This window comes from Corythoichthys intestinalis, chromosome 6 (genome assembly GCF_030265065.1).
Source record: "Corythoichthys intestinalis isolate RoL2023-P3 chromosome 6, ASM3026506v1, whole genome shotgun sequence".
Lineage (NCBI taxonomy): Eukaryota > Metazoa > Chordata > Actinopteri > Syngnathiformes > Syngnathidae > Corythoichthys > Corythoichthys intestinalis.
This window is the reverse complement of record NC_080400.1, coordinates 10,507,747-10,524,186: the sequence shown is the minus strand read 5'-3', so window position 1 is coordinate 10,524,186 and position 16,440 is coordinate 10,507,747. Positions and strand designations below refer to the sequence as shown.

The 16,440-nt window shown below is 39.7% G+C and overlaps 1 protein-coding gene across 4 annotated transcripts in view; it reads right to left on the bottom strand.

The window, feature by feature from the left end:
- LOC130916983 (amyloid beta precursor like protein 2-like) overlaps positions 1 to 16,440 on the bottom strand; it is a 191,277-nt gene that overhangs the window by 60,324 nt on the left and 114,513 nt on the right. For all 4 annotated transcript variants that reach the window (XM_057837997.1, XM_057837999.1, XM_057837998.1 and 1 more), the window contains exon 4: positions 2,031 to 2,143. In XM_057837997.1, coding sequence (XP_057693980.1) covers positions 2,031 to 2,143 — 113 coding nt within the window. The remainder of the gene's footprint in view (positions 1 to 2,030; positions 2,144 to 16,440) is intronic.

The window sequence follows — 16,440 nt, the reverse complement described above, 5'->3', positions numbered from 1 at the left end:
ACATACAAGGACCTGAAAAAGCGAATCATTGACTTGAACAAGTCAGGAAAGTCACTTGGAGCCATTTCAAAGCAGCTGCAGGTCCCAAGAGCAGCAGCGCAAACAATTGTCTGTAAGTATAAAGTGCATGGCACTGTTTTGTTACTGCCACGATCAGGAAGAAAACGTAAGCTATCACCTGCTGCTGAGAGAAAATTGGTCAGGAGGGTGAAGATTCAACCGAGAATCACCAAAAAGCAGATCTGCCAAGAATTAGAAGCTGCTGGAACACAGGTGTCAGTGTCCACAGTCAAGCGTGTTTTGCATCTCCATGGACTGAGAGGCACCTTAAGGCTCGACTGAAGTTTGCTGCTGATCACATGGACAAAGATAAGACCTTCTGGAGGAAAGTTCTGTGGTCAGACGAAACAAAAATCGAGCTGTTTGGTACAAGTACAAGTACACCATGCCTACCGTCAAGCACGGTGGTGGTAGTATTATGCTGTGGGGCTGTTTTGCTGCCAATGGAACTGGTGCTTTACAGAGAGTAAATGGGATAATGAAGAAGGAGGATTACCTTCAAATTCTTCAAGATAACCTAACGTCATCAGCCCGAAGATTGGGTCTTGGGCGCAGTTCGGTGTTCCAACAGGACAATGACCCCAAACACACATCAAAAGTGGTAATGGGATGGCTAAATCAGGCTAGAATTAAGGTTTTCGAATGGCCTTCCCAAAGTCCTGACTTAAACCCCATTGAGAACTTGTGGACAATGCTGAAGAAACAAGTCCATGTCAGAAAGCCATCAAATTTAACTGATCTGCACCAATTCTGTCAAGAGGAGTGGTCATAGATTCAACCAGAAGCTTGCCAGAAGCTTGTGGATGGCTACCAAAAGTGCCTAATGGAAGTGAAACTGGCCAAGGGACATGTTACCAAATATTAGCGCTGCTATATGTATATTTTTGGCCCAGCAGATTTGATCACTTTTTTCTGTTCACCCATAATAAAGTCATAAAAAAACCAAACTTCATGAATGTTTTTTGTGACAAAGATGTATCTCTTCCAATCACTCTATCAGAGAAAAATCAGAGTTGTAGAAATAACTGGAAACTCAAGAGAGCCATGACATTATATTCTTCACAAGTGTATGTAAACTTTTGACCACAACTGTGTCCGTCCGTCCGTCCGTCCGTCCGTCTGTCTATATCTATCTATCTATCTATCTATCTATCTATCTATCTATCTATCTATCTATCTATCTATCTATCTATCTATCTATCTATCTATCTATCTATCTATCTATCTATCTATCTATCTATCTATCTATCTATCTATCTATCTATCTATCTATCTATCTATCTATCTATCTATCTATCTATCTATCTATCTATCTATCAAAGGGATCTAGGAGGCCATGTGCTGTATCTGCACACTTGCTACTTTTATGAAGCAAAACAAAAGTTTACGTGTTCAAAACACACAAACAAAAATCTATTGCATCCACACATTGTGATGGATATGTTTAAACGATATATTGTGCAGGCCTAACATCCAGTGAGCTAACGTAGACATTATTCTAATGAAAGATTTTGGTAGCAACCTGTTGGTTCCTTTTTTTTTTTTTTTAACAGTGCCCCTTTTTTAAAACTATATATTGGAGCATGGGAGCATATCGATAACCTTTCAGGCTACAAAGTATCGCGATATATCATCTTTTCGATATCTTGTCACACCCATATTTATGAAACAATACCAAAATGAATGATATAGACGAAAATAATACAATTAAAATAGATAATTTAGTCTAGTTTTGGCGATAGATATTGGTCACACATTAAATGTGTGAGTGTATGATTGCGCCAAATCATAGACAAAAATGCAAGGTGAGACAAACAGCATTCTACCTCGCAACAATTATTACATTTTTAGTTTCAACTCAAACCTAAAACAATTAATCAACTACATTTTGACTGCTGCCTCCTCAAACTCTGGACTAGTCCATCTTGTTCCTCCCTGGACATATTTAAAAAATGAATGGTGCATTTTACCTCCTTGGCCACGCCGTGCCATTGCTGGTGGCTAGCGCACAGGTCCATACGCTCCTTGTGGAAGAACTTGCACTTCTCAGGAACCAGCAGCACATCGCTCACGAACTCACCAACTGCAGAACCACACCAAAAAAACAAAGTGTCTTGTTAGCTGTGCTGCGTGTCGCTAATGATGACTCACTGATGATGAATTACGGGACAAGAGTGGAAACAAGGTTAGCGTTGGGGCACGTTTTGACCTGTGAACATCTGCCTGTGTTAGTTCACAGAATTATACCATGCTTGATAAATTAAACCAGCTGTTATTTATAGAACCTGCCTAAGAGAAGGAGAAATGAAAGACATACAGTGGTGGCTACACCAATCACAATTGGCGCTAGGGCTGCAACAACCACTGCAACAACTACCGTTTTTTTGTTGTTGTTGTTGTTTTTTTTTTTTTTTTAAATAGTTTGGCTGGGGGTGCGACATACTCAGGAGCGACTTATCTGTGAAATTATTAACACATTATGATATCATTTCACATGTTATTTTGGTGTTTTGGAGTGACACTGATGGTTTGGTAAACTTGTTAGCATGTTCTTTATGCTATAGTTATCTGAATAACTCTTAATAGCAATGGCCATGTTGGCGTTCTGCCTTTGGCAATGTGTGTTCAATTGTATTATTGACTTTTTTATATTGAAATGTAGGAGTGGGAACCTCTCGGTACCTTACGATACGATTTGCGATGCAAAGCTCACGATAACGATGATCTGACGATACGGCGATACAACGATTATCGATATATTGGTCAGGAAATCATTCAATGATATTCTACAAACGACTAATAAACAGAAAAACAAGCTTCTGCTGTGAATTGGAATGGGCTTATCACTAGTAGACGTCCAATCCATCTGAACTGGGAGGGTGGCAGCGAATGAACCTTCGTTCATTCCCTGCCATCCCTCCCACTTCAAACGGATTGAACGTCTAAGGCCGTCAGTGGCAGCCAATGCCAGGCAATGAGGTAATTTTGGGCTATTTACGGTCATTTACCTGTTGATTTTCAGTTACTTCCTGTTGATTTGGGGGTATTTTATGGGTCACTTCCTATTTATTTTGAGTAACATAACAGAAAGTGACCTGGGAATCACCCGAATGAATAGGCAGTGACTCAAACTCAACAGGAAATGACCTGTAAATGCCCTAAAATGAACAGCAAGTGACCTGTAAATGCCCTGAAAATAGGACAGAATGACTGTAAATGCTCTGGTTTCGAATGAACGAACGTTTTGTAGTCTAAATGGATTGGGCGTCGAGCACCGTAAATGCAACCTTAGAGTTAACTGAGACACTATTATAGTGGAAGATTTTGGTAGCAACTTGTTGGTTCCTTTTTATTTATTGTTTTTTTAAGACATTGACACCTTTTTAAAACGATATCTCGATTCTTGGCAGGAGCATATCGATAACCTTTGGGAATACAAAGTATCACGATATATCACCATTTCGGTATTTTGTCACACCCCTATTGAAATGCATGCTTTGAGTTTGTGGCGCTTTCACGCCCAAGTGGGGGCGCACTCGCACTTGTTTACGCGAAGAAAAGTGCTCACATGACAGAAGAAGACGGACAGCTACGCAGCGTCTCTGAGCGAGAGACACACGGCTGCGAACCTACGTTCATTGTTTATGCTTGTAAAATATCTCTACAGAGGTAACGCCTGTGTGTATCATCTTTTCTGTTGTGTGTTTTCCACCCGCGATTGGACACTTAGAGCCATTTGTGTGGTTGTTTGAACGATGTGCTAATGCTGGCGAACGCATGCTAACCATTTGTGTCATTGCTTTAATAGCACCTAATTATCATTTATTTACGTTGATGCAAACCTGTTTGGTATCAAGGACGAAATTGATTCAGCAAATTATACGGACGTCCAGCAATGTCAATTGGGAGTTTAGCTCGCTGTATAGCCAGGACCGAGCCATAGCGTCCTGGTGAGGACAGTATATTCGCATATTGTTGTTCATGCATCATGTGACATCATACTGTACACTTATTCAGCATGTTGTTCTATATGGTATTTTTATATTAAATTGCCTTTCAAGATGACATATCTGTGTGACGTTCTGCTCCTGGTCAGATTTTGTGCTGTTGCAGAGCTGGCTGTGGGGGCGCTCCCAACGTCGCACCTGCAGCTCATCCCTGCTCATCAACAACAATATAAAGACATAGGCGATCCACTGGAAGGACGCCGAGATATTTTTCCTTGCTGGTCGCCATTCGCCATCCTTGTCAGTCGAGTAGCTTGCTATATTTGTAATTACGCCCCTGCCGTGGGTTTTGGTCGCCTGTCGCTTTAGTTTGTATGCCTCTACCTTGTGCAGGTACGTGAGTGTATTTTAGTTGTTTTATTGGCTCTCTGCCTACCACCTTGGTTTACCTTCGCGTTTGTATATTGATCCCCGTCGACCTCCTGTCACGGACCCATTTTGTTACTTCCCCTTTTTTACCGCGATCGCGTGTGTTTTGGTTAGTATTTAATAAACTCTTGTACGCTTCCCTCAGTCGCTTGTCGTCTGTTGTGAGTCCAACCTTGTTTCCGCGTTCGCGGACCCTGACAATCTGTTCTATGTGTTGGATTTTATCACGTACATTTCCCCCAAAAATGGGACTTGTCTCCAGTCTGACTTATATATGTTTTTTTCCTCTTCGTTGGGCATATGGCTGGCGCGACCTATACTCAAGTGCGACTTATAGTCCGAAAAATACGGTAATCGATTAATACATTCGTTGCCAACTAATTTGTTAATCAATTTTTGCCGGCAGCTATGAGCAGTCCCGTTTGGGTCCTTGTTTGTGTGTAATGTGAAGTTGTGACCGCTAGTGATTAGAGCAAGAGAGAAAGAGAGAGAGAGATTTCACTGCTACACTCGGGTTGCTGAATCAATAATATTACCAAGTGTCGAGATTTAGATTGTCTTTTGTGTTGGTAGATCCAGCGTGCCTTTGTCAGAGGTGAGCAAATGAAGGCAATTGTATTGTTTGTTGATGAGACATGACTACTTAGCACAGAGCGCTAAGCTTGTCAGCGATTACGCTAATCAGTGTTTTAAGTGTCCGTGTGTATTTGTTTTGGAGAACCATATTAGCACTTGAGTTATTGTTAGATAGAAGAATTATCTAATTTGTTTTTATAAAGAAACCCCAAACATAAACCCATTCATATAACTGCTTAGACTCCTTTCAACCCAAACTCCCATTCAAACTGTAAACTGTCATACAAGAGAGTGTGCTTTGAAATTGGATTTGGATTGTATTTATGAACAACTGTTTGAGAAAGAAAACTGATTCATTATATTCTGCCTCTTCCTTAATCGAATTGTTTTGGTTAATTTGTTTAGTCATTGGTTAGTTTGAGTCATTGACACATTTTGTCAAGACGGGGACGAGGGAACCAGTTTCGTATCGCAGACACACAAAAATACACACGGTCCCAGGCTTCAACTGGGACCGTCTGCTTTGGTCAGATGAGACCAAGATTGAGCTTTTTGGCAACAAACACTCTAAGTGGGTCTGGAGTGCCACCAAAGATGCGCATGCTGAAAAGCACCTCATACCCACTGTGAAGTATGAGGGTGGGTCAGTGATGCTGTGGGGCTGTTTCGCTTCCAAAGGCCCTGGGAACCTTGTTAGGGTGCATGACATCATGAATGCTTTGAAATACCAGGACATTCTAAATCAAAATCTGTTGCCCTCTGCCTGAAAGCTGAAGATGGGTCGTCACTGGATCTTTCAGCAAGACAATGACCCTAAACATATGGCCAAATCTATAGAGAAATGGTTCACCAGACACAAAATCAAGCTCCTCCCATGGCCATCTCAGTCCCCAGACCTTGTTTTTTTGGCAAAAGGGGGTTGTACAAAGTATTAACACCAGGGGTGCTAATAATTGTGACACACATTATTTGATGTCAAATAAAAATTTTTTTTATGTGGGATTTTTTCCCCACTGAATGAATGCACTTGTATTGAAGGTTGGATTTTTCTCTTTTTTTCCATTAAGGTCCCATATTATTTGAATTTAAAAAAAAATATTAGAAGCTAAAAAAACTAGGGCTGCCAAAATTATTGCGTTAACGAGCAGTAATTAATTTTTTAAATTAATCCCGTTAAAATATTTGACGCAATTAACGCACAAATGCCCCGCTCAAACAGATTAAAATGAGAGCACAGTGAAATGTATACTTGTTGTGTTTTTCGGAGTTTTGCCGCCCTCTGCTGGCGCTTGGGTGCGACTGATTTTATAGGCTTCAGCACCCATGAGCATTGTGTAAGTCATTATTGAAATCAACAATGGCGGGCTACTAGTTTATTTTTTGATTGAAAATTTTACAAATTTTATTAACACGAAAACATGAAGCGGGGTTTTGATATAAAATTTCTATAACTTGTATTTTAAGAACTACAAGTCTTTCTATCCATGGATCGCTTTAAAAGAATGTTAATAAAGGTAATGACATCTTGTTGATTTATTGTTATAATAAAGAAATACAGTACTTATGTACCGTATGTTGAATGTATATATCCATCTTGTGTCTTATCTTTCCATTCCAACAATAATTTACAGAAAAATATGGCATATTTTATAGATGGTTTGAATTGCGATTAATTACGATTAATTCATTTTTAAGCTGTAATTAACTCGATTAAAAATTTGAATCGTTTGACAGCCCTATAAAAAAACACATCTTTTTCAGGGTTGGCAATAACTATGGAGGGCACTGTATTTCTTCAGTTACTGTTCTAGTTGTTTCATTAATTGTTAATTATGCAATTTGGTAACACTTTATTTGACAGTGGTGCCAGAAACTGTCATAAGACCATCACAATTATGACACGACATTGCCATGAGCGTTAATTTTGTGTCCGTTTTAAATGGATGTAAAAGATCCGAGCTGGACATAAATGGAGTTAGTGACATAATTTGCTTCATGACATTTGTCATAAGCATTCATTAATGCCCATGATAATGTCATGTCATAATTATGTCGGTCTTATGGCAGTCTTATGACGGCGCTGTCAAATAAAGTGTTACATATTGACCCAAATAAATCAACAAACAAGCCACACTGGACTATAAGACGCAGGATTCAAAATGAGGGGGAAAAAGTAGCGGCTTATAGTCCCAAAATTACGGTAGGTTTCTGCATTATCTATTAAAAAAATATTAGCCCAAAAAATATACCCCAAGTATTCGCAAAATTGAAACATCACAATGCAAATTCGAGACTAACTCAATGGCACTGAAATGTTGCAAGAGTGCAGATGAAACACTTTTTTTCAGTCACATGATCACTTCTTCACATGATACAGCTTTCGGGATGTCTATAGACCCTACCCACCGACGCCACAAAATCACGTGATCGCTGTATTGTTCCGCCCCTTTGTCTGTCATTTTGTGTCTGTATTATTAATGGTCTCAATTGATCGAGCAATTTATAATGCATTTCATGGAAGACCTGGTGCTTTCGGATGCCGTAAACTCACTGGATGCGTTGCATAAAAGGCGTTATGTGGAAAAGCTTCAGTTTATCCATTCGCCAGATCCATATTTGATGCCTAAATCGATGTTTTTCGACCCGCTGTCTTCGCCGTATTTGCCTGACATCTGCTAGCTACCCTGATATTTACAACTATCTTGTCCACACAAAATCAGCCTATTCTCACGAAAGTTTGAAAAACTTTAAGAGCTTGGAGGCTTATAAATACTTTGTTGCTGGTTGGGTGAAACAGGTCCTCGTCCACGAAAATTCGGCAGGAATCTATCTTGTGCTTGGAAAGGTGAGTCACGAAATTTTCAATTCAAAATCTTTTGTTCTTACTAACATCCACTGTCAAGTCTAATGTATTTCATGTCATTTGTCAATGGAGCTAGGGCTTTTAATGTTTATATGGTTTAGCGATAGCACTCTCACTACATACATACGCGTATGTTGTCGGCGATTAGCCTAGCAATGATCTTAATTGTGGTTGTCAGCCCAAAACCCTCTAAATATATATTAAATGCATCTTACCAGATATAAAATGACTACTACATAATCTGTGGTAATCGTTTGGAGCCCAGTTTTCTCGTCGAATTGCAGCAGCCCATCTCGCTCTCTCCTCTCCGGGTCTCTCGGAATCCAGTAGAACTTCAAGTCTCTCCGTCTATCTTCTCTGTTATTGCAACCGACTGCCACACACGCCTTCACCATTTTGATTATTAATGTTAACGAGCAGAAAAACACGCCGTAAATAGGAGGAATGTACGTAGCCGTAACAGGTAAACACGATGGGTTGACGGACAATTGGGCGGCACCAGTCAGGAGGGCGGAGTTGTGACGTCACGTGGGTAGGGTCTATTGTCTTCAATGGCAGTGAAAATCGTTTCAGTTCAGTACATGTTGTCACTCTGTCAACATGTAATTCAACTATCGTTAAAAGAGGTTTGTCAAGTTAACAAACATCACATTCCCCTGTCAAATTTGAGTTGTAGCTGAATGGTGCCATAATTGTCGCTAATCTGTCGTGTCTGCGTGACTAAGCGCGGGATTATTTTAGTCAGAGACTTGCTCTTGTCAACGGCGGAGAGAGCAGTTAGTGGCCTGTTATGCTGCCTGCATGACAGCCACTGATTTAATTGCCTCAAAAAGCACTTTTTGCGCTCAAGGCTCAATTCTGTTGTTGCCTCAGTCTTTTTCAAACAAGAATATAAAAGACACCTCTTTGTGAAGCTGATCTTATACAAGTGTCACTGTTTGGCAGCAGCAGCTATTTTTAAAATTGGAATTTTAAATTGCCATATTTTCTGACTCTAAGTTGCACCAGCTAAAAAATGCACGATGAAGAGCAACAAAAAACAAAATAGTCGCATTTTGGGGAGAATTTTATCCAGAGTTGTCTGATAATTACTTTTTAACCGATATCCCAATTGGGCAGCTGCCGGTATGATAACCTTAAGCCAAAATATCACGGTTTCATGGAATTGCAATTACAGCTTTAAAATGTGTTTTTTTCCATTGAACATGATTTTTATTTTTCAAAACATATTAGCAAATTGAAACATAAGTATATGTTAACTTAAACAAGATAAATAACTGAAATATACTAAATAAAATGAATACAAATGCAGTCCTTTAGGTGAGCCTAAACCCACAGCCACAGCTCAACATGATGACCATCACAACAAAAATAATTGCATTATATTCCATAAAAAGCACGTGTGTATGACTCGTATCATATTTACATTATACACACTGAAGGGAATAGGTACAGTTCTCGCACACACCATATAATTGTTTGCATTAGTCTAACACATTCATCTAACTATATTAGAGATGCACGATAATATCGGTCACCGATAATTATCGGCCGATAATGGCAATTATGAGGTCACACAGATAATCCAGATAAAGTGAAATTTAACAGATAATGCAATTCGATACTTATATACTTGATTTAGCCTCCAAATATCCCCAATCAACAGTTTTGTCCAATTCTGCTAGTTTTAAGGAGGTGTTTTTGCAGTGTAGTAATGTGATATATGTTAGGAATGGCTTACTTTTAAAGGCATTTTTGTGCAACTTGGGTGTTTATTCTCTAGGTAATTCTTGCCAAAAGCTTACCATTACACAACGTCATTGCCATTGTTTAGTTGTTGGAATTTACTACTTGTTCACATTTGATGTGGAAAAAAATAGCACTAAATTACATTTTTGCACAGTAACATTTGATCTTTGTATACTTTAAAATTTTACATACATATTTGAATAGAATTATCGGCGTGACATTATCGGTTATCGGGTGGAAGGGGCAGGAAATTATCGGTTATCGATATCGGTTGAAAAATGTATTATCATGCATCACTAAACTATACTGTAGTTTAGGCAGACTTCACTCCACGCCCTTGAACGCTGTAAAGTGAATTACCTTATCGGGGCCCATGAGGCGGAAATGAAAAATGGTACCGTTTCTCGTAGGCACCGTCAAACACACATAATATAATTAATTAGGGAATAGTATCATTTCTCATATTTACTGTAGGACTGAACTACTCTAAACACACCTAATATAAAATAAATATCACACCATAGTTTAATGAAAAGAAGCAGAATAGATACACAACGTAACGCCATCTTATCAAAGAAGCCCAACATGTGCGTCACGAGCAAGATTGACGCACCAACTATCGCAACCAGTTCTCCTGGCCGCAACAAGGACAAAGAATAGCGCGCTTTATCCTAAAACAAGTAGAGCCAGCCCAGATAACAAAGTTGATAGCGGGCGCTTGGGACGTCAAGACCAGCTTCGGTCGCTGTGGCACCACATCCCATCCAACGACGAACCTAACCGCCCAAAACCGGCCACAGAAGGATGGTCCCGAAACAACACGCAGCCACACCTTTGGCCCGGCCTACTCCACCACGGACTTAAAAAACACTGGACAATGAGATTCGCTGCTCGGAAACTTTTTAATGTAGCCTTGTTTTGGATCCAGAATTGTCCCTCCGTCATCTGTTTTTTTTGGCCTTGTTTTTTGACCGTTGTCAACGAATAAATTGTCAACCTGCTTCCGGTGAGCCATCTTCAAACTTTAGGAACATGGAGTCAGTACAAAGGGTTAACACAAGAGGTGAACGTGCGGAATTTCCGCCTTCCCGGTTCGTGCGCGGAAGCGGTAAGCAGCGGAGCACCATTTCCGTTCGGCTGTAGCTATTTCCGTGCGGCTTGGCCGGGGGGGCGAATTCCAACAGTTGGCGACCCCGACGTGATTTGAACACGCAACCTTCACTCGTTGTCAACACAGACAGTTGCCAGAGACAAAAAACCCCCCACCACGTTAAACCACCGCTTGACATACTAAACACGCAGGAGTTAACTCTCGTGGCTGGTGGGAAACGTTCATAACAGTGTTTACTAACCTTTAATTTTGTATAAATGTGAAATCATATTGGAGGAACTAGTTCGAATAATCGAGTAATCGGATAAGGAATATAAAGAATTAAAATACCTGAGCTGAGCCTCAAACGGTATAAAACAAATAAATGAGGATATATGTACAACAAAAGAACAATTGGCTAACTTATATAACAAAAGTCAGCTAGCTTAAATGCCGTAAAATGCCAACTTTTTTTTTTATACAATACTCTTAACAAATAGTTCAAACACATATTCCCACAAAAAAACGGCTAAATATACCTTTAAACTAAATTACGAATGCAAAAAAAAACAAAACAAAACAAACAAAAAAAAAAACTTAGCTCAAACAAAAACTTTGCTTATGTTGGTCTTAACAGGGAGCAGCCGGATTCAGCCATGTGAAAAGAGGCAGACTAGAGGGCAGTGTCTCCATCCAAATCAATAAAACTAAATGCATAAATGCAAACACTTTCAAAACAAACCATTACAACGCCACTTTAATCAAATGAAAACTCAAGACAGCAAAATTTGATTTGAAAACTTTTTTTTTTAATTGAATAATCGAGTTAATCGATTAATCGTTGCAGCACTAATTGGAGGTATTGCCTCCTTGGCAGCCACCCTGCGCAAACATTTTTTACGAGTCGGTTGGCCCTCCTCTTCCAAGCCGTGGCCGTCTGTAACTTTTATGGAGCCGCTGTATTCCCATAGCAAGCGATTTCGTTTTCTTCGATGGGGGGAAAAGTTCAGGAGTTTTACCTCCTCCAGCCATTGTGTAGCACAGCTGATTCACTGTCACTGAGCAACAACCAGTCGGGGAGGGTTGAGCCTTGCAGCTGCAAGCGAGGGATTTCTCTGCATTTTTGGGACATAAAAAATAGCTCATACTTTAGGGACGGTATTATTGAAAATGTTTGCGGTTTTGAAAACTTGACGTTTTCATACCAAGCAAACCTTGAAACCGGTAATCCAAACATGTCTTACCCGATATTGTCCAACTGAAAAAATCCGATACCGATATCAAACCGATTCCGTATATGCAGTTGCGCACTTATGTGTTATTGGTAATTGTATTGTGATGCCCCACTGGATGCTTTAATAATGCTAAATGTAACAACTTACAGTTGTGGTCAAAAGTTTACATACACTTGTGAAGAACATAATGTAATGGCTCTCTTGAGTTTCCACTTATTTCTACAACTCTGATTTTTCTCAGATAGAGTGATTGGAACAGATACTTCTTTGTCACAAAAAACATTCATGAAGTTTGGTTCTTTTATGACTTTATTATGGGTTAACAGAAAAAGTGATCAAATCTACTGGGTCAAAAATATACATACATGGATCTGAAAAAGCGAATCATTGACTTGAACAAGTCAGGAAAGTCACTTGGAGCCATTTCAAAGCAGCTGCAGGTCCCAAGAGCAACAGTTCAAACAATTGTTTGTAAGTATAAAGTGCATGGCACTGTTTTGTCACTGCCACGATCAGGAAGAAAACGCAAGCTATCACCTGCTGCTGAGAGAAAATTGGTCAGGAGGGTCAAGATTCAACCGAGAATCACCAAAAAGCAGATCTGCCAAGAATTAGAAGCTGCTGGAACACAGGTGTCAGTGTCCACAGTCATGCGTGTTTTGCATCTCCATGGACTGAGAGGCTGCCGTGCAAGAAGGAAGCCCTTGCTCCAAAAGCGGCACCTTAAGGCTCGACTGAAGTTTGCTGCTGATCACATGGACAAAGATAAGACCTTCTGGAGGAAAGTTCTGTGGTCAGACGAAACAAAAATCGAGCTGTTTGGCCACAATGCCCAGCAATATGTTGGGAGGAGAAAAGGTGAGGCCTTTAACCCCAAGTACACCATGCCTACCGTCAAGCACGGTGGTGGTAGTATTATGCTGTGGGGCTGTTTTGCTGCCAATGGAACTGGTGCTTTACATAGATTAAATGGGATAATGAAGAAGGAGGATTACCTTCAAATTCTTCAAGATAACCTAATGTCATCAGCCCAAAGATTGGGTCTTGGGCGCAGTTGGGTGTTCCAACAGGACAATGATCCCAAACACACATCAAAAGTGGTAATGGAACGGCTAAATCAGGCTGGAATTAAGGTTCCCAAAGTCCTGACTTAAACCCCATTGAGAACTTGTGGACAATGCTGAAGAAACAAGTCCATGTCAGAAAGCCATCAAATTTAACTGAACTGCACCAATTCTGTCAAGAGGAGTGGTCAAAGATTCAACCAGAAGCTTGCCAGAAGCTTGTGGATGGCCACCAAAAGCGCCTAATTGAAGTGAAAATGGCCAAGGGACATGTTACCAAATGTTAGCGCTGCTGTATGTATATTTTTGACCCAGCAGATTTGATCACTTTTTTCTGTTCACCCATAATAAAGTCATAAAAGAACCAAACTTCATGAATGTTTTTTGTGACAAAGAAGTATCTGTTCCAATCACTCTATCAGAGAAAAATCAGAGTTGTAGAAATAACTGGAAACTCAAGAGAGCCATGACATTATGTTCTTCACAAGTCTATGTAAACTTTTGACCACAACTGTATATTTTCAACATAAAATAAACATTCTGTGAAAAAGAAGACAACGACCTCAACTGAAGTTATAGAAAATAAATCTCCCACATAGATAATATAAATTGAAATGAGCCAAAATGTCTATAATTAAATAAAAGGAATAATTCACCATTAAATCACGTTTACAGTAGTTTCCCCAAATAGCCACTAGGGGCGAGCAAAGCATTACATACAGTGGGGCAAATAAGTATTTAGTCAGCCACTATTTGTGCAAGTTCTCCCACTTGAACATATTAGAGAGGCCTGTAATTGTCAACATGGGTAAACCTCAACCATGAGAGATAGAATGTGGACCCCCCCCCAGAAAATCACATTGTTTGATTTTTAAAGAATGTATTTGCAAATCATGGTGGAAAATAAGTATTTGGTCAATACCAAAAGTTCATCTCAATACTTTGTTAAGTACCCTTTGTTGGCAATAACAGAGGCCAAACGTTTTCTGTACCTCTTCACAAGGTTTTCACACATTGTTGCTGGTATTTTGGCCCATTCCTCCATGCAGATCTCCTCTAGAGCAGTGATGTTTTGGGAATGTCGTTGGCCAACACGGACTTTCAACTCCCTCCTCACCCCGTGGCGTCAAAATGATAACAAGAATGGCGAGCAAAACTCCCAGAACCACACGGGGGGACCTAGTGAATGACTTACAGAGCGCTGGGACCACAGTAACAAAGGCTACTATCAGTAACACAATGCGCCGCCAGAGACTCAAATTCTGCACTGCCAAACGTGTCCCCCTGCTGAAGAAAGTACACGTCCAGGCCCGTCTGCGGTTCGCTAGAGAGCATTTGGATGATCCAGAAGAGGACTGGGAGAATGTGTTATGGTCAGATGAAACCAAAATAGAAATTTTTGGTAGAAACACAGGTTCTCGTGTTTGGAGGAGACAGAATACTGAATTGCACCATACCCACTGTGAAGCATGGGGGTGGAAACATCATGCGTTGGGGCTGTTTTTCTGCAAAGGGACCAGGACGACTGATCTGTGTAAAGGAAAGAATGAATGGGGCCATGTATCGAGAGATTTTGAGTGAAAATCTCCTTCCATCAGCAAGGGCATTGAAGATGAGACGTGGCTAGGTCTTTCAGCATGACAATGATCCCAAACACACAGCCAGGGCAACAAAGCAGTGGCTTCGTAAGAAGCATTTCAAGGTCCTGGAGTGGCCTAACCCCATAGAAAATCTGTGGAGGGAGTTGAAAGTCTGCGTTGCCCAACGACAGCCCCAAAACATCACTGCTCTAGAGGAGATCTGCATGGAGGAATGGGTCAAAATACCAGCTACAGTGTGTGAAAAAGTTACAGAAAACATTTAGCCTCCGTTATTGCCAACAAAGGGTACATAACAAAGTATTGAGATGAACTTTTGCCCCACTGTATACAGGCAAGCAATCTTAGGACATGCCAGTGCAATTCCCAAGATGCATTTTGCTGGGCTTTTGCACAGATTTTTGTATTGTATTACTTTTCTTAGTGAATATTTCTTTCTGGTAATGCGGCAATTTTATTAAATACATTTATATTTCATTATTTTTCAATCATTTATCATTCGATTTTTGTACCGTGACTGCAAATGGTCTGCTCACATAACACAAGCATCTTAGTTTAGAGAAAAATAATGGTCAGTAAGCATAACTGCTGTTTATCTCCAGTATTATTTAAATGAATCAGCTGAAATTGTCAGCGACTTGACATTATCAGACAACTCTGATTTGATCATATCAGAGACAAAAAACATCAAAATTATACATTATGCAGCCAAAGTATAGTCCAAAAAATAAGGTACTAGTTGTTAAGAAACACATTATACAGATCTGAATTACAGGACAAAATGAGCGGTAAAGTGTTCTGCGATTTGCAATTCTTGTTTTCCTTCCTTCATACCCTGTTATTTTCCAAAATACTGCTTTGGACACAAGACAAACCACAAAACGAGCTGTTATCTGAGCACACTCTTGTTTTCAAAAATACACAAGCTCTTATTTTGGAGTCCTCATGCTGTTCAACAGAAGCCTTTTATTCCAACCGTTGCGCATTATTTCCTTTATAATGCCTCTGCTTAACTTGCATTCTTACTTTCTTACTCGTAGGCCTTAACATTACATTCATGCTTTACACATATAAACAATACATACTTGAAATTGGAGTTGTCCTTTGATTGACATACAAGTAAACCAGTCAAATTTAGAGCTGAGCGATTTGGGAAAAAAAAAAATCTATCATGATTCTAGGGGTGTGTGGGAGGGATGGCAGCGAATGAACGACAGTTAATTTGTGATAAACTCATTCCAATTCACAGCAGAAGCTTGTTTTTCTGTTTATGAGTTGTTTTGTAGAATATCCACGAACGATTTCCTGACCAATGTATGGATAATCGTTGTATTGCCATTTCGTGAGATCATCGTTATCGTGATACGATTATATGTTTTTACTAGTGATGCACAATAATACATTTTTCAACCGATATCGATAACCGATAATTTCCTGCCCCTTCCACCCGATAACCGATAATGTCACGCCGATAATTCTATTCAAATATGTATGTAAAGTTTTAAAGTATACAAAGATCAAATGTTACTGTGCAAAAAATGTGATTTAGGGCTATTTTTTTTCCACATCAAATGTGAACAAGTAGTAAATTCCAACATCTAAACAATGGCAATGACATTGTGTAATGGTAAGCTTTTGGCAACAATTACTTAGAGAGTAAACACCCAAGTTGCACAAAAATGCCTTTAAAAGTAAGCCATTCCTAACATATATCACATTACTACATTGCAAAAACACCTCCTTAAAACTAGCAGAATTGGACAAAACTGTTGATTGCGCACATTTGGCGGCTAAATCAAGTATATAATTATCGGTTGAATTTCGTTTTA